Genomic DNA, 18,890 nt, shown 5'->3' on the forward strand with positions numbered 1-18,890 from the left:
TTCGCGTATCAATGTCCTAAATAGTTAGCTTATTTTCTCAAACATTCTGATTTATCTAGTTATACTTTGAAAATAGCCTGTCTCAATCGTTCAAATACGTTTTGTATGGATTCTAAATGTTCTTGCAAGGAAGTGATGAAAATTACTATTTCATCTAAGTATACTAAACATGTTCCATTTTGTAAACCTCGTAAAATATTATCCATTACTCGTTGAAATCTGCCTGGAGCATTTTTCACTCCAAAGGGCATTCGTTTGTACTCGTAATATCCGTTTTCAGTTGAAACGGTTCGTTTTTGTATGTCATCAGGGTGCATTTCAAATTGGTGAAAACCGTTTGCTAAGTCTAGTGTCGTAAAAATATTGGCTTTTTCCTAATTTGTCTAAAATAACGTTAATATTTGGTAAAGGGTATTTGTTACCTACAGTGCGTTCATTTGTTGGCAGTAGTCAATTACTAGTCTTCATTTTTTTGTAAGTAGGCTTCTGATTTTTTGAAACTATCCAAATAGGGCTTGATAAGGGTGACGTTGATAGTTGGATTATACTTCTTCTTTATGGATTCCAGGGTATATATAGGTTTTTGTGTAAATAGGGATTCCGTCTGTTGAGTTTATTTTGTGTCAAATATCTTATTAAGGTAATTTATTATTATAGAAAATATCTCGATATTTTAAACATATTTTTTTGCCTTTCATGTTACAATTTTCAAGGCGTAAATTTTTCAAATTGGCTCCTTGAATATTATCTTTAAAAATGTTTAATTTTTCGTCGGTTTCCATTTTTCAGTGAAATGTGTTTCTATTGTATTGAATAATTCAATTTCGAATGGTTTCTTGATATGTATTTCGATTGCAAATGTGTTTGCATTAATAGCAGTAGTATATGCAAAATAATTTTCGATAATAACGAGCGCTTGAGGTGATTCGACTAAGTTTTGATATTTTTGATATTTTAAAAATCCTATACCTTTCTCTTTAATCACGAGCAATTTTACTATCTTAGTTGTTCTGGGTGGAACAATAATCATATGGTTTTTCATTTTGAGGTGAGTTTGAAAATTCTCCCGTTTCGTTAACAATGAGTATTTTAGCAAGTGGTGTTATAATTTGTTTTTTCTCAAGATTTACAGAAGCTTCAATTTGTTCAAAGAAATTTATACCTACAAGTCCGTCATATTTATTACTGAAATGTAATAAAAATAATGTGTGTTATTGGTTTACTTTAAATTGTTTGGAAATAGGGATATTATATACCTCATCATGATAACTTACATTATGTGCTGTTTGAATATTGAAATCTCCTTTTACAATGTGATTTTTATAAAATGTGTATGCTAACTAAGGTTTATTGAGGCTTCTAGTGCTTCCAATATCTATCAAAAAGTTTCCATTCAACTAAGGAATGAATATATAAGGTAGTTCAGCTTTGACTATACAAGTTATTATATTTTTGATTCAGTGAAGTGTCTTCCTGTTGGAAATTTGGGATTATATTTTCATCACGTTGATTATCAAAATCTGGATTTTTAGGATTCTAAGGAGTCACAAGTTAAAAGGTAAGACCTCGTTAATCCTTAGCTTGCAAAAGTTTTGACTTCTGAGGATTGTCGTAGAGGTGCGACAGCTGGTTAACGGAAAAACAGATTTTTCTAAACAGTATGAGATAATGGTGAATTTTCATTACTGTAGGCGTATGGATAATTTTCGTTTTCTTGTTGGCAGTAAAAGTTTTCGTATTCTTGTTGGTTTTCAAAATAATAATTTTGTGGGGCATATTCGTCAAAATTACAAAAGTCTTGATTGAATAGCTCTGTTGCGTGAAATTTATTTTGTGGATTGATTTTTGTATTACCTGAAGATGTATTTGAAGGTTCTGGTTTATAGTTTGGTTTATTTTGTTGAGGATATTTAATTCTTTGAGTTTATTAATTTATGAAAAAGGGGTATTTTTTGTGGGGAAATTGTTATTTGGTTTCCAATTCAAATGTGTGAATTGTGGGAAAAAAGGTTTTTGAAAAGGAAATCTTTGACAATTCGTTGCAAAGGTTGAGTATTTATGGGATATTATGTTTTTTTAAAATGAGGATTAGGAGTCTTGGGTTTTTGTGAATTACGTCTTTGATTTGATGGGGTAACTCTAGTCTAAGTCTAATGAAAGAACGCCACATTTTTTGTTCGCATCCGTGCGGACTCCGTGTCACTATCGAAATCCATATTGTCCATCATATAATAATTTTACTTTTCGAAATATTCAAACAATCTAGAATGTGCTGGTTTCTCAATAATTTTAGATAATACTGGTGAAACAGGGATTGATCTATAATTTGAAATGTATTTCTCACTTTGTTTGAAGGTGGTTGACAATGTTTCGTGGCGTATTTCATTAGTTCGGACTTCCATTGTCTAGTATGGTATAAATTGATTGGAAATCCCAGAAAGAATTTATAAATTTTTTTAAAGATTAGCTGAAAATGAACAATTATATCAAGAAAAGAAATATGATTGTTATTTTTCGAACTAAGTCCGAACTAATGAAATCTATTTCTCTCTAATATTTTTCAAATCTATAATTTATTTTTTCAGGAGAAGACTAATATTGATCTGAATATAACGGATGGGCGTATTACAGGAATAACAGGTGTGACAGCGGAAGAAAATAAACCATACATTGCTTTCAAAGGTATACCATATGCTGAACCACCTGTGAAAAACCTTCGGTTCGAGGTAAGGAACATGTGATTCGTTTTCAATTATTTTCATAATTCTCTATGTAGATTTTATGAAAATGTATTATATAGAGATACAAAAAGTAATACAATAATATAAATTTGTTACAAAAAGGCTTAACTTACTGTTAGTGAGGATGGCCGTGTCATGTCAATAAAATAAAACAAAAAATAAAAAAAGGTTTGAGTCCTCACTGATATTAGAAAGATTATTTTAATTTACATAATTAAATCGCTATATGGTTTGGAATAATAAAATACTTGAAAAAGCCATGTAGCCACATCAGATCACAGAGAGAGATAATTAAACAGTTGACACTGACAGCTGTCATGTGATTCAGTTCGAAAAATGGTTTGTTTGTATCACCGTGTCGAAAAGAATGTTACATTCAAACAATTGAAACATACAATAAACAAGTCACTACATTAAAAGAGGTTGACTCCTCACTGGATATAAAGGAGAACATTGTTTGTTTTAAAATTATGGTTTACCGGTGGTTGAAGAACAAAGAGAGAGAGACAAAAAACAATTGAAAATGACATTTGTCATGTAATTCAGTTTGGAAAAGTATGTTTGTTTGTCGATTATGGAACAAAAGAGAACTATTATGGTGCAAGTGTGATCAGAGGCATCTGCTGTTCTGTAAGTTACTCAATGAGAAAACCCAAAAATCAAAATTTTGATTACCTAATTGACAGATTTTGAACAGAACAGAATTGACAACACCCTCATTAGTCTTGAAGAAAACAAGTGAAACGGTGTTGTTAAATGAAGGTAAAGCCCTGCCATAGGAAGGTTGTAAGTTTGTTAAAACAGAAAATATTTAAAATGTTATGAATTTAATAGATGAAAAACCAGAATCATTATTGGTTTGGAAAACATCAAATATCTAATAAAAAGGCATAGTTTCATTTCCAAAAACTAGTCAGCAAAGACTGTCCTTGAACTACATATATATATATATATATATATATATATATATATACAGGGTGTCCCTGGACTTCCTCTTTTCCTCTCGGGAATGTATAGATGGGGTCAAAATATCACCAGTACTTCATATAACTTTTTTTCCTAAAATCCTTCGTTATCAAGTAACGTGCCCTCGAAGTTACAAAATGAAAAATGTTTTTCTTTGATAACTTTTCAAGTGAATATTCAAAATCATCCAAATTTTGGTAATTGACTAAACAAATGAATTCCTTCGATGAGCTTTCATACAGGAGTCAGTTGTTTTGCTACAAAGTCAGGAACGGACTACCCCCGATGGTCCACACCCCAAAACTTTGAAATGACAGATATTTTTCAATATTTTTCAACAAATTAAGGTTACTTGGACAATTTTATGAATAAAAGTACTCGTGTGGAAAGTGGATCGGAGCAACGAGTCTTGATAAAAATGTAGTTTCACTCGACGACATCAAACCCGCTCGTCCACCATTATTTGAAATGAATAATTATCAAAGCAGAAATAATAATGATAACGTTAATTCAACAACATTTATCCTGAGATGTCTACCATTATTCGAAAATATTAGTTTTTAAGGAAAATGGAAATGATAGGTAAAATGTTCATAACGAATTTTTATAATGCAAACACGTTTAACTAACGAAACTCAAGAACCTCAAGAGCAAACAGAAATGAAAAATCCGCTACAGAAACTGCTCGATATGACCACCTTCTCTCTCTATACATTTTCTTAGTCTGCGAAGACACCCTCTCTGTACTTGAAATAGCATTCCAGGGTCGTTTCGTATGGCTTCACAATGTAATGTTATTCTATTCAACAATGCATCTCTTGTGTGAATAGGTGTAGCGTAAACAAGGCTTTTTAGATGCCCCCACAGGAAGAAATCCAATGGATTTAAATCCGGAGACCGCGATGGCCATGAATATGGCCCACCTCTACCAATCCATCTATTGTGGAAAATATGGTTCAGATGGTCACGCACAATTAAACTAAAATGAGGAGGAGTGCCATCATGCATAAACCACATATCTCTTCGGGTTTGCAATGGAACATGTTCCAAAAGTCCATTCAAATCGTTCTGAATGAACTCCAAATAACGTTCTCCATTCAATCGGTCCTGTAGAACGAATTGTCCTATAAGATGGTTTCCTATGATACCAGCCCAAACATTCACGTTGAATTTCCGTTGGTGTTTGGTTTGCAATATCCCATGGGAATTTTCTTCGGCCCATATATGGAGATTATGAGAGTTGATAACTCCATCTCTACTGAAACCTGCTTCATCAGTGAATAAAACTCGATTAATAAAAGTCATATCCTCTCTTTGCCTATCCATGAACCAATTGGCATATTCCAGTCGTGCTGGAAAATCTTGAGGTGTCATGGCATGTACCTTCTGGATGTGAAATGGGTGGAGCAGTTGTTCCCTAATTATTCTATGAATAGTGGACTTGGATGTATGGAACTGTTCTGATAGATTTCTGATGCTCATTGAAGGATCATCAGCGACGGCTTCCAAAATATTTTCCTCCAATACAACGGTACGTACAGTCCTAGGAGCGCCCTCACCACCTCGTTTTGGCAAAACTGTACCTACAATAATATCGAAATAAAACAACGTGCTCAAATTAATTATCAATGATTACATACCTGTCTCCCTCAAGCTGCGATCGACACGCTCGAATGTTTCTCTTGACGGTACCGTTCGATTGGGAAAATGCTCGGAATACAGACGACGAGCTTCTGCAGCATTACAAAATGCTCGTCCATAAAATACATGCATATCTGCATATTCATTGAATGTAAACTGTTCGGCCATATCAAAAAAATTCAAAATATCCTATAGAATATTGACAATACAATGATAGTCATATGACAACGCACCACTCAACAAAACAAAATCGCATTCCAGTTTCTAATTTTTTATCATAACTTTCTAAAAGGTTTTTTTGTCAACATCTGTGAAAAAAATGGAACATAATTATTCCCTGGATATTTTTCACCTGATCATGTGCAGCCGTTTTTGTAGTTCATTCGTTTGCTTTTTATTAGTATAGTAAATATTTTTTCCGATGTGCGTTTTTTCAGCTAAATTTAGATTCGTGTTAAAGAATTTCTCCTATAAAATTATAATTATCAGTGAAACTCCTCAACAGTTTAGCTGTGAAGAAGAATTTGAAACATTCGAATGTTGAGTTTCATGAGATTCAGATAACTGATCAACACGAAACGTGATTATTCCACACGTATTATGTACATACAAAATATGGAATGAATTCGATATTTCATAGTAGAGTAGCTTGTTAGTTTAAAAACACCACGAATCTACAGAACTTGATATTTCTTTTGAAAAAATATCTGCTATCACAATTGTGACTTAAACTTCCATATAGGTACTGTACTTTTTGTTTACGACTTCATTTTAGCATACTTTGTATTATTTCTGTTATAAATGTTGTTGAATTAACGTTATCATTATTATTTCTGCTTTGATAATTATTCATTTCAAATAATGGTGGACGAGCGGGTTTGATGTCGTCGAGTAGAACTACATTTTTATCAAGACTCGTTGCTCCGATCGACTTTCCACACGAGTACTTTTATTCATAAAATTGTCCAAGTAACCTTATTTTGTTGAAAAATATTGAAAAATATCTGTCATTTCAAAGTTTTGGGGTGTGGACCATCGGGGGTAGTCCGTTCCTGACTTTGTAGCAAAACAACTGACTCCTGTATGAAAGCTCATCGACGGAATTCATTTGTTTAGTCAATTACCAAAATTTGGATGATTTTGAATATTCACTTGAAAAGTTATCAAAGAAAAACATTTTTCATTTTGTAACTTCGAGGGCCCGTAACTTGGTTACGAAGACTTTTAGGAAAAAAAGTTATATGAAGTACTGGTGATATTTTGACCCCATCTATACATTCCCGAGAGGAAAAGAGGAAGTCCAGGGACACCCTGTATATATATATCAAAAGGAGGAAATTCGTGGACATGACACTCAAGAAATATGGAGGCAAACCACGGACACGTGTTTCTGGCTATTGGCCTCAGCAGCGCGGTGCAGCCAATTGCAAAGGTGGACAACAACTGGTTACCAAAAATGAAAAAAAAACATCACATATGCACGGTGTCACCAACAGGAGCCAACCGCACATTTGTGGTTTCAATTAAAAGACCCAGCATTTCCAGGCATCATCTAACATCACCACGTAGGTAGCTATAGCTACCTGCGTGACTTCCGGGTCCAGGATATAGATACAAAGATATAGATATTATTGAGTGTGTATGATATAAATCAAAAGGAGGAAATTCGTGGACATGACACTCAAGAAATATGGAGGCAAACCGCGGACACGTGTTTCTGGCTATTGGCCTCATCAGCGCGGTGCAGCCAATTGCAAAGATGGACAACAACTGGTTCCCAAAAATGAAAAAAAAAAACATCACATATGCACGGTGTCACCAACAGGAGCCAACCGCACATTTGTGGTTTCAATTAAAAGACCCAGCATTCCCAGGCATCATCTAACATCACCACGTAGGCAGCTATAGCTACCTGTGAGAGAGAGAGAGAGATAGAAAGAGAGAAATCTGAGAAAATCTTACATTTATACGGTTTGAAGGTTTCAAAAAACTTATAATTTTCGAAATCATTTTTTTGTTAGTAGAGTCTTGCGGAAAGATTCCAACTTTTCCCACCAGTACAAAAATACTGTCCCCCGACGGGTATTTCGCTAACCAAGCTGATCAACTCAATCAACTCATCAGGACATGATTAAGACTGAATTTAACTGTTAAATCAATATTTCAATAAGTATCTGACTCCACTACCTAATCTGTACCTGTTAATCACTCGTGTGATCCACTTATGAGCAAACAGCAGACTGTTTGTAATCATAGCTATCATTCTACTCTTTATGATTCCAACTTTCGAATTAATTTGCTGTCATGTACCAGTTGAAGAATTTCAAGTATGTCCCATTTATTCTATGGTCGTTCACTTAGGAAAATTTAGCAATAGCAGAACTATAGTAGAATAGTATAACAAGAGAACTGTGAACAGTGACAGAAGTCCCGTTGTTTATTCTTTCATGAAACAGGAGTAGGAGTCCTGCTAGTTTCTAAATGTGCAATGCATACGATACATGATGAAAGTGAGATTAGAGATTTACCATGTTAGATATAGATTTTAAAAAAATACAGTTGAGTACGTGATAAAGTTTATTTTCTGCTGACGTGAATGTTATTCATGAGTGTTGTACTTCTGGTATACAGGAGCAGATTTTATGTAGGACTCAATTTGAATCAACATTAACTCCATTTTCAGCCTCCTGTAGCGAAAAAGCCATGGAACGGTACATTGAACTGCACCTACGACAAAAGTCAATGCATTCAAGGAAGCAATCCTGTAGCGGGGTCAGAAGATTGCCTTTTCATCAATGTTTACACAAGATCGGTGAGTATAACTGACACCAAATAAATAGTGACCAAATGTTAATTATTATGCATGACCACATTTTAAAGATATACAGTGTGGGGCACAGCCCCAGTAAACCAAATCAATACATTTTCTGGAATTTCTCCATTCCATTACACCGGGTGATTCTCTAAGGTGGCTCAACCCTATAACGTTTTTATTATTGGAGATAGAAGAACGAAATTTGGAGGTTGTATATTGTAGTTGAATTTACATTTTTTGACATATTCACTTGCTTTGCCGTGCTTCCAGTTTGACCGGAAATGAATCCGACTTTCGATTTTTAGAATGGGACATTTTTTACTTATTTCGATCGAGAATGACATTCTGAATCCAACAATACTTCACTTTGCCGAATAAAATCATTTTTATTCCAATTTTTAATTTTTCGATCTAGAATGCCATGGATCGTGTAAATCGCTCATTCTTGATCAAATAACATGAGAAAACTACGACTTGAGGCTTATGACTTCACAGTCGTTTTAAGAATTAATTCACAGTCGCAAATATGAATTTTTCCAGTTAACTTGATTTTTTCAAATGAAAATTGGGTGGCTCGTCGGCTTTTTATTGTGAAAAATAATTTTCTTACGAATAATTTGATGCCACACACTTTCACTTTATTTTCTCTATTTTTGAATAATTGTAAGGAACGATCATACCTAATAACAAATAATATGTATTCGGTATACTCATGCACCAAGTCCTGTTTTTTTAGTTATCCGTGACAAACAATTGAAGCTGTTGCTAGGACTACCTAAACAAATAGGATAATGAATATGCTGTCACTTTTAAAAATGTATTTGTTGTGTAGTTCATGATTAGATATGGCTAATTCACGTAGAAACAAAAAAGAATGCAACTGATGCAGCTCGAATTTATACTCAGAGGTTCCCTAATCGTCTCCATCCCACTCGGCATTATTTCTCAAAACTGGAAAGAAAAAAGCGAAATGAACCAGAAAAAAATGCCAATAACTTCATCGTCAGTGGAGAGAAAGAAGTAGATGTGTTGGTCTATGTTGAAGTGAGTTGTACGGCGTCAATGCGTCAATCCAAAAATAATAAACAAATTCATAAGAACTTCGTTTGAATAGTTTTGTTCCATCGTTTTGAAGGTATTTGCAACTTCTGAAGTGACGAAAATGTCGATATTATTAGGAGAATGTCACAACGCTACTGTCAAATAGTAATCATGGCCTGCTTACCAAATACCGAATGGAAATACCATTCTGAAGGGACATTTTCACAAATAAATGTTCATAAGTCCGAAACTTGACTAGTTAGGTATAGGTATGATATACATAGAAAGGAAGCAAATTTCAGCAGCTTTCCGAATTTTCAATAATATACAGGGTGTTCCATTTAAAATAATCAAATTTCAGCAACTTTTTCAAGCAAACGAAAAAACTGTATTTTTTTACCACCCTGTATTGAAGTAACGGAGATTAGGCTGACGTGTGGGAAGTGTCCAAGTATCACCTAACTCCAAACCAAATTTCGATATCATAGTACTTCTTAACTAAAAGATATCGGCATTTTTAGAAGTCATGATTTTCGAAGAAAAAAATTAAAATTAATTTTTATTTCGAAAACGGTAACAGATAGGTATAGGGAAATATCAAGAAAAGTTGTCGGGCAATTGTTGGAGATTCCAAAAATAATATTATATACAGAGTGTTCCATTTGAAAAATCAAAGTTGCTACTGCTTTCTAATAGAAGCGGCAACACCGCATTGTCGAAAATATTTTAGTTGGCTAGAGAATGTCCGAATTTGCCCTCCATTAAATTTTCAAAGTGATCCGTTGTCTGGTTCACCAGAAACGTCTAATGTGCCATCCACCGTGAATCAGCCTGTATATTAATTGAATTTGTTAGAGGTTCAGCCAGAGCTGAGGTACAATCTTCAATGATGAATGCTGGAATATGATCAGATCCCGCAGTAAATTTAGGGTATGATAAACATCTTCAATACTGAAGTTTTCGATTGTGAATCAGTTTCACTTACGGGGGTGAGGGAGAACTTGTTTCTGATAGCTACTTTGAGAGAAATAAGTTATTTTTGAATTTTCGTAAGCTATCAGTGTAAGCCGTACATTTATCTTCCTCCCAGACCGCATGATCAACAGCGGAAGTATTATTCATTAAACTACAACAGTTAGAACATTTTTTCGCTTGGGATTTACATTGTTTGAAGTCATGATTTCCACCGCAAATTGGGCAAGAAATAGGTTTTTTGGTTTTTTGCAGTTTTGAGATGAATGATTGTATTCGTTGCAATTGAAGCAGCGATTTATATCAGTAGCATCGTAAATCACGCAACTATCATAGGCAACAAAAACATTACCTGCTTTCAGAGCGCGATCGTAAGTAAATTTGTCTACTTCTACAAGTACTTGCCAGATTCCTACTTTTTTCTTTGTTTGGGATATTTTTAGTATTTTACAAATCGAGTCGTCTAGAAATATGTCACGATCACATTTCAGAAGACAATTCCGAATTTCTTCTGATGAAAAGTTCTCCCGTCAGTCCAACTACTCGCATACTGGGCAGAAATCCATTAACGTTCTTGACTTTATAAGAGGCAGCCATTTTGTCTTGTACCACTTGCTGAAGTCTTTAATTGTCCGATGGGTTCTTGCATCCAATGAGCACACCGCCATCTTGTACAGGTTTTACTCTGGCGATCTCCAAGTTTTCTTCTGCCGGATTGATAGCGCTCAAAATATCCGACTTTGTTCGCGAGACTGATTGCTCATTGTTCTTGGGATGAATTTCGGCTTGTTTCGAAGAAAGTTTAGTTATGTGAAGGAGGAATAGTTCCAAGGACCGAAGCAGCATTACCACGTTGAATAGCAATACTAATTATTTCTATCAAAGAAGGAGTAGAACGGTAATCTTGCTTGGTCTATTCTTATTCCGAGTTCATGAACGAATAACACAGACTCCGGGCCATAAACACCAGAAGTTTCAACCGCTACTGGATGTAACCAAGATTTTGGTATTTTTTCGTTTCAATTTTTCGCCAGTCAATGCTGCAGTTCCAGCACACTTCGAACTTTCGGCTAGATGGGAAAATAATGTTTCTGAAAACTGGTTTCTCAATATTGATTGTACAAAAATTAATAAATGCGTTTCAATGCAATTAATTTTCAATGATTTTTTCGAAATACTCACTTCATTATCAGATTTCAAAAATAAATGAAATCCAATTTATTTTTTCATAACACTTTTTTGAACAATAAAAATGAAAAATAGAAAAAAATCATAATAATGTAGCTTCAATCAATGAAAAACAATCATATTGAAAAATGAGGAAAATTATAAAAATGTTTCATTATTCTTTTCGATTTTTCAATATATTTGATTGTTGATAAATAAATGGAAAGTTGAATTTTCTCCATTTTTCCAGCAAGGATTTCTGCTAAACTTTCGAATTTTTACACTCAATGACATTTTGTTATTCTACGTCATTGAATTTTTTTCGAAAAATGGCTTTCACGAATCAATAAAAAAAAAGATGATACAAATTTATTACATTGCATTCTTATGGGGTACACTGAAAAGTAGAGTTTATGGTCAGAGGAAATATCAAAATATTGAGGACCTTCAACACAGCATTGTTAGAGAGTTTGGAAAATTGAGGAGGAGGGAAATTAATCGTTCAATGAATAATATTCGAAAAAGGGCACAGTTGTGTTATCATGAACAAGGCCAGCATTTTGCGCATTTGCTGTAATTTACTTTTGTCTTTACATTTCAGTTAATTATTGTTATTTGTTCAAAGTTCTATTTTCACTGAAAAGGGCACAATAACTGATTTACATAATACACAACTCATTAATCAAATTTTGATTGTTGATTCTGTCTCCATATTTTTTCATTGGCTTTTCAAACGAACCAAACTCGGTGAGATTTTGATTCAATAACTTGAACATAGTTCGATGTGGTTGTCGTTATTCGGGATACAAGTTTAAATACATTTCCGATGTCCTGACAGTGTTTCTATCGTATTTTTGATAAATTTGCATCATATTTCTTTTAATGACTTGTACAATAACGAAATGTCATCGAGTGTAACAAATTGAAAGTCAAATTCAGAAAGATCAAAGTCAAAGCCTATTATAATAAGAATTAACATTTTTCAATATCTCCAATTTTTCAAAAAAGAATGATAACTTATGATACATCATTGAAAAGGTAAAATCTGGTTCTATTTGAGACAGAAAGGATCCAATGTAGCGCCTATGAGGAAAAATGTAGTTGATGGTGTTGGCCGGAAGACGAAACGTCGGATAGCAAATCTAACACATCATTATGAAGCAGGGAAAAAGTGACAATGTGGAAGTGCAACTCATTTTCGAATCGTTCGAAAAATGAAGCCAGAAAAAATAAAAACCATTTTCCAAAATATCTGTTTTTTCCAGATATCTCCGGATATACTTGGAATTTCAAAACTTCCTCAACGGCATATTATTAGTCAGTTGAATGCGCAACTTTGCTGCAATTCAACCATCTTCGTATCTCTCATAGTTTCCGAGATCCTACTGGTGAGGATCGAATTTGAAACACCCTGTATAATGGGTTGAGAAAATTTCCTTGAGATGACCGAATTAGGCGTCGCGTGACCGAACTGGACCATCCATTTTCGCCCTTATTTTCAACGATAAAAATATCTGGTCGCTCTTGGGATCGAACTCATGACCTTTGACTCGTGGTTGAAGTGCACTATCATTGCATCAATTCACCGCTATTGATATTTTCGATACACGTATAGATCCAAATACACACTTTTCTTATAGTTTTTCCAAATTATATACGTCGACTACGTTATGAATATGAATATTCGATTAAGAAGTGTACTGTTAGTCTAGTTCACATGTACTTTTTCTGTAACATTTTTCAGCCCTGTCCAAAAATTACGACCAAGGTGTCATTCGATTCGTATTTTTGCCTAGAAAGTTTAAGGAAAGGTCCGAAAACGCGCCGATAAAAATTACAAAAGTTATAAACAATTAATTGAAAAAAAAATTGGGTTTTAGTTTTTTCTTAATATTTCGGAAAATTTTCAAAATTTTGGAAATTTGAAAAAAGATTTGAAAAGATCAATGAATTTGCGTAAAAAAAGTCTCGACTCCCGAAACTGTATCTCGATTTTTTATAATTTTTACAGAGCCCTAAAAATAGAGCCAAAAGCGGGTAGTCTGGCTTCCTCGCGCCTTTCGTCACTCTGACATAAAAACAAAAAAAAATTATTTAAACATATTTAATGTAAATATTAAGGAATGAAAAAATTCATGTGATGTTGGGATACATCAATAAACAATAATCCGCAGTCAAAAAATTTTTATCCCAATTTTAACGTTAATTATAAATTTTTCAATAAATAACTTTTTCTGAATTGAAAGTTAATATAAAATTCCCTATAATTATTAAACTAAAACCCTAGCATTTTTTTCCTTTGGTGAAGTTATCCTTGATAGGCAAAAAAATAGATTACCGTTGCCAAAATAAAAAAATTGTTATTTTCTATTTTTTTATTGACAATTGAAAATTATAATTTTATAAAAATACATTACAATTTTTTTTCTAATTTCTATTGTTTCTATGTCTCATGGCTAAAAACTAATCAATAATTTTTTTTAATTTTTTACAGCTATTGTTAATAAATTTATTATAAACAAATACAGTGTTTACAAGCAATTCGAATTTTTTTTTTGCATTATGTTAATGGAAAAAAATCATGATTTTTAGAAAAAAAATGGTTTCTTAAAAAATGTCTTCGTTGCTAAAAAATAATTATAAGGATTTTTATATTAATTTTCAATTCAGAAAAAGTTATTAATTAACAAATTTATAATTAACGTTGAAATTGGGATAAAAATTTTTTGACTGCGGATTATTGTTTATTGATGTATCCCAACATTACATGAATTTTTTCATTCCTCAATATTCACATTTAATATGTTTCAATAATTTTTTTTGTTTTTATGTCAGAGTGACGAAAGGCGCGCGGAAGCCAGACTACCCGCTTTTGGCTCTATTTTCAGGGCTCTGTAAAAATTATAAATAATCGAGATACAGTTTCGGGAGTCGGGACTTTTTTTACGCAAATTCATTGATCTTTTCAAATATTTTTTCAAATTTCCAAAATTTTGAAAATTTTCCGAGATATTAAGAAAAAACTAAAGCCCCATTTTTTTCACCTAATTGTTTATAACTTTTGTGATTTTCATCGGCGCGTTTTCGGACCTCTGCTTAAACTTTCTAGGCAAAAATACGAATCGAATGACACCTTGGTCGTAATTTTTGGACACGGCTGAAAAATGTCACACAGAAAAGTACATGTGAACTAGACTAATAATTTCGCCTTTCAGCTGACTGGAAAATCTGGGGTATTGGTTTTCATCCATGGTGGAACGTTCATAACAGGAAATTCTTCGGAAACACTTCAAGGACCAGACCATTTTCTGAACGAAGGCCTGGTGTTTGTCCAATTCAACTATCGATTGGGATTTTTTGGATTTATAAGTACAGAAGATTTGGTAGTTCCTGGAAATTTGGGTCTGAAGGATCAAGTTGTTGCTTTGAAATGGATACAGAAAAATATTGCATTTTTTGGAGGTGATCCCAAGAATGTTACCCTTTTTGGACAAAGTGCAGGATCTTCATCTATTTCATACCATATGCAATCTGAATTATCAAAAGGTGAGTGATTATTCGAGTTTAATAATGGATAATCTGAAAGCTATTTGGGCAATATACATGACAAATATACACACGATAAATGGCAAAATTTTGAAAGAAATTATTGAAGATAGAATCTTGTTTCCGGTGATTTTTTTTCAGTTTATATCTGATGTAATAGTCCAGTTCTATAACATCGAGACCAATATGCATACAGGTCAGAAACGGCTCTTTGTCGGGTAACAGTTAAAGTAGAACATACTTACAAAAACAAGGAAGTACTTTTAGTTGCTTTCTTGGACATTGAGGGCGCATTTGACAATACGTCGTTAGAATCAATCATCCAGGCGTCGAGGATAAGAGGGATCGACAAGACAAGCTGTAGGTGGATAGACTGCATGCTTACGGAAAGATTGGTAGGTATATACAACCATTATGGGGGAAACAGTAGTGGCCCGGGTAGCAAGGTACTGTCCTCAGGGGGGTTTCTATCCCCTCTTTTATGGAACCTTGTAATGGACGAGCTATTATGAATCCTGGACCACAATGGGTATAAAGCACTGGTTATGCAGACGACTGAGTCATCTTAGTCCAGGGTAAATACAATAATGTAGTGAAGGGATACATGCAGCAGGCCCTAAATATTACAACAAGATGAACCGAAGGAGGGCTTACCATAAGATCATCCGAATAGACCATCGTAGCATTCACCAAGAGGTCTCATACCTCTAAAACTTCGGGGTGAAGAAATACAAGTGTCGGGGAAGGTTAAATATCTGGGAGTAATTCTAGATTTCAAACTGACCTGGAACCAACACTTGGACAGGATAAAGAGGAAAGTGGAGGTAACACTGATGCTCGCCAGACGCACGTATGGAAAAACATGGGGGCTGAAACCAGACATGGTATATTGGCTACATACGATGGTGGTTAAACCCATGATAACATACGCATCTCTGGTCTGGTGGCCGAAGATGAAGCAGGCGACCGTCATCAACAAACTAGGCAAGGTGCAAAGACTTGCTTGTTTGGGAATGACGGGAGCAATGAGAACTACCCCAACAGCTGCATTGGAGACACGCCTGAGTCTACCTCCTTTACACTAAGAACCGAAGAACTACTTCAATATAGTAGACTCAGAATAATAGATATAGATAGATACTTTATTGGTGTTAATATACTTACAGTATTCACACAAGTCAAACAAAGATACAACATAAAATAAGCTTATTAACATTATATTAAAATTACACACTAAAACAATCTTAAATAATTTCACGAAACTACATTTAAAGGAGAATACAATATAAAAATATTATCATGATTCATCTTGTGTATTTATATATCAAGGTCATCCTGTAAAAATTCATCTATACTGTAGTAAGCTTTAGATACTAAAAACTCTTTTATTTTACGTTTGAATTCGCTAGTAGTTAATTTTTTTGTTTCCTCGTGAAGTTTATTATAAAATTTCACATCCCAGTACTTCAGTCCATTTGGGCCTTTTTTAAGGCGACATGTATTGAAGATAATATCTTTTTTATTTCTAGTGTCGTATTCGTGTCTATTTTCAAATGATTCATATTGAGGTATATGCGATTTTATATAGAGTAAATTTTCTAATATGTATAATGATGGGAATGTTAAAATACTCAGTGTTATAAAAGATGTTCTACAATCATCTTTATAATAAACTCCATCTATAATTCTAATTGCCTTTCTTTGTAACCTGAAAATTCTATGCCTTTCCGCAGCGTGCCCCCATGCAATAATGGCATAAGTTATGAGTGAATGACATGAAGCAAAATATGCAGCTCGTAGTGTCACATTAGATACACATATTGATGTTCATCCCATTTCAATTTTGGATCAAGATACACACCTAGGAATTTCGCACTTTTCAATGAGTTTTCGTAATCATTAGTGTTTTTTAATGTAAAGATCATATTTTGTGTTTTACTTTTCTTAATAAAAAGTTTATCTGCATGGAACCATTTTTCTGCTTTTGTCTGTGCTTCACTCGATCTATTCACAACATTGGTCATAGTTTTGGAGGAAGTTAATAGGGTTGTGTCATCAGCATAGAGGATGATAACAGGGTTACTAAGCGGTCATTGTCCGCTTAGAGGACACCTGAATAAAATGGGGCTGTATAACGGAGACCTCAGCTGCAGATTATGCAACGAAGGGATAGAAACAGCTCTACACATTTCATGCCAATGTGAGGCACTGAATCACAGGAGGCAGGCAATATATGGACGTACGAAATTACGTCCAGAAGAATATGACGAACATCCAACACGGAACTTGTACAAACTAGTACAGGAATAGAGACTGATGGAATGGGTATCACGAGAAAATGGGAGAATAAACGCAATAAGCCCAAGAGGCTGCAGTGTTTTCTGGAGACTTGGACTGAATAGAGAAGTCTAGTTCACATGTACCATTTTCTTCTAAAATTTTTATATAGTCTCCGAAAATTACGATCAAGATGTCATTTGATTCGTATTGTCACGTAGAAAGTTTGAGGAAAAGTTCGAAAAGGCGCTGAAAAAAATTCCAAAAGTTATAAAAAAATCAGTGGAAAAAATTATGATTTGTTGTTTTTTGAATGTCTCAAATAATATTAAAAATTTCAGTATTTTAAAAAAGATCCAAAAAAATCATCAAATTAGAGCCAAAAACGGGTAGTCTGACATTCACGCGCGGTGCGTCAAGACACAGCAACAAAAAAAATTATTTGAACATATTAAATATAAAAATTGAGAATGTAGTTTTGGAATACATCAATGAACAATAATCCGCGGTTTGAAATTCCAATTCTCCATTAATTATGCATTTGTTACATAATAATTTTTTGAAATTTGAGAGTAAACATAAAAACCCTGATAATTAACAAACTAATACCCTGGATTTTTTTTCACTGGAGTTATTCTCAATAGACTAATGAAGAGATCGCTGTTGCAAAAATTAAAAAAATTTGTTATTCCACTTTTTTATTAACAATTGAAAATTACATGTATTCGATTGTCGACTTGTTCATTTTGTGTAAATTCATGTTCACTGAAGATACTCTATTAAAACTATGAAAACACACTTTTGTCTATTTTCCACACTAGTGTGGAAAATAGACAAAAGTGTGTTTGTATAGTTTTTATAATGTATCCTTGAAAAAAATAAAAAATTTGAAAAAGTAAATATTTTTTTTAATCTTGATCGTTTTGATGTCTAACTCAATTTTTTTCATTTTCTACTGTTATTGACTGAAAAATCGTTATAAACAAATATCGTTTATGAGTAAATCTGACATTTTTTTTCGTAATATACTCATTGATAAAAATTATGATTTTCAGAAAAAAAAACTGTTCCCTAAGAAATTTATTTGCTGCTAAAAAATCTGTTTTTTGCGACCTAATATTAAAATTGTGAAACAATTTTTTTTCTTGAAGATCAAAAATTGAAAAAAAATTATTTCGTTTTTTATTTGTTTATTCAAAAAACAATTTGTTATGAATGAATTAATTTTTTCCATGTATTTTTTCATTACTTGATTATGTAATAAATATAGGCATTCATTGTTTTCTATTTTTTTTATTTTTTGTATAGCTTTCAATATTATTATGCCTTGAAACTTCTTTTTCATCCGCTCTCTCATTTTATAAATCTAAATAACTACTAAACTATTGCAGATATGACAATAATGCTCCAAGTTTTTTGTTTATTAACAATTTCACCTTCTTATTCAAGTTCTAGCTCTATTATTGATTCAATTATTGACTATTGTTCATAAAAAATGTTTTTCCATTTCTTTTCAATGCACAACTATTTTTATTTCATTTTCAACTTTCATTATTGGCTGAAACGAAATAGGTTTTGTAATGACGTTTTTTTAGAAGTACAGGCAAATAAATCTTATAAAATTATAATAAGGACTTTTACTAAGAAAATGGAAAATTAAATGAATATCATTTTTAAATTTATTTATTCATATTATGTACAGTTGAAAAATGTTTTCAATTATT

At 33.1% G+C, this 18,890-nt stretch overlaps 1 protein-coding gene across 1 annotated transcript in view; it reads left to right on the plus strand.

Moving 5' to 3' along the window:
- Positions 1–18,890, plus strand: part of LOC111513709 (juvenile hormone esterase) — a 78,215-nt gene that overhangs the window by 14,210 nt on the left and 45,115 nt on the right. The window contains exons 2-4 of the mRNA XM_074186685.1: positions 2,586–2,726; positions 8,032–8,160; positions 14,559–14,889. Coding sequence (XP_074042786.1) covers positions 2,586–2,726; positions 8,032–8,160; positions 14,559–14,889 — 601 coding nt within the window. The remainder of the gene's footprint in view (positions 1–2,585; positions 2,727–8,031; positions 8,161–14,558; positions 14,890–18,890) is intronic.

This window comes from Leptinotarsa decemlineata, unplaced genomic scaffold (genome assembly GCF_025532065.1).
Source record: "Leptinotarsa decemlineata unplaced genomic scaffold, Ldec_3_MD MMD2_P_RNA_scaffold_4, whole genome shotgun sequence".
Lineage (NCBI taxonomy): Eukaryota > Metazoa > Arthropoda > Insecta > Coleoptera > Chrysomelidae > Leptinotarsa > Leptinotarsa decemlineata.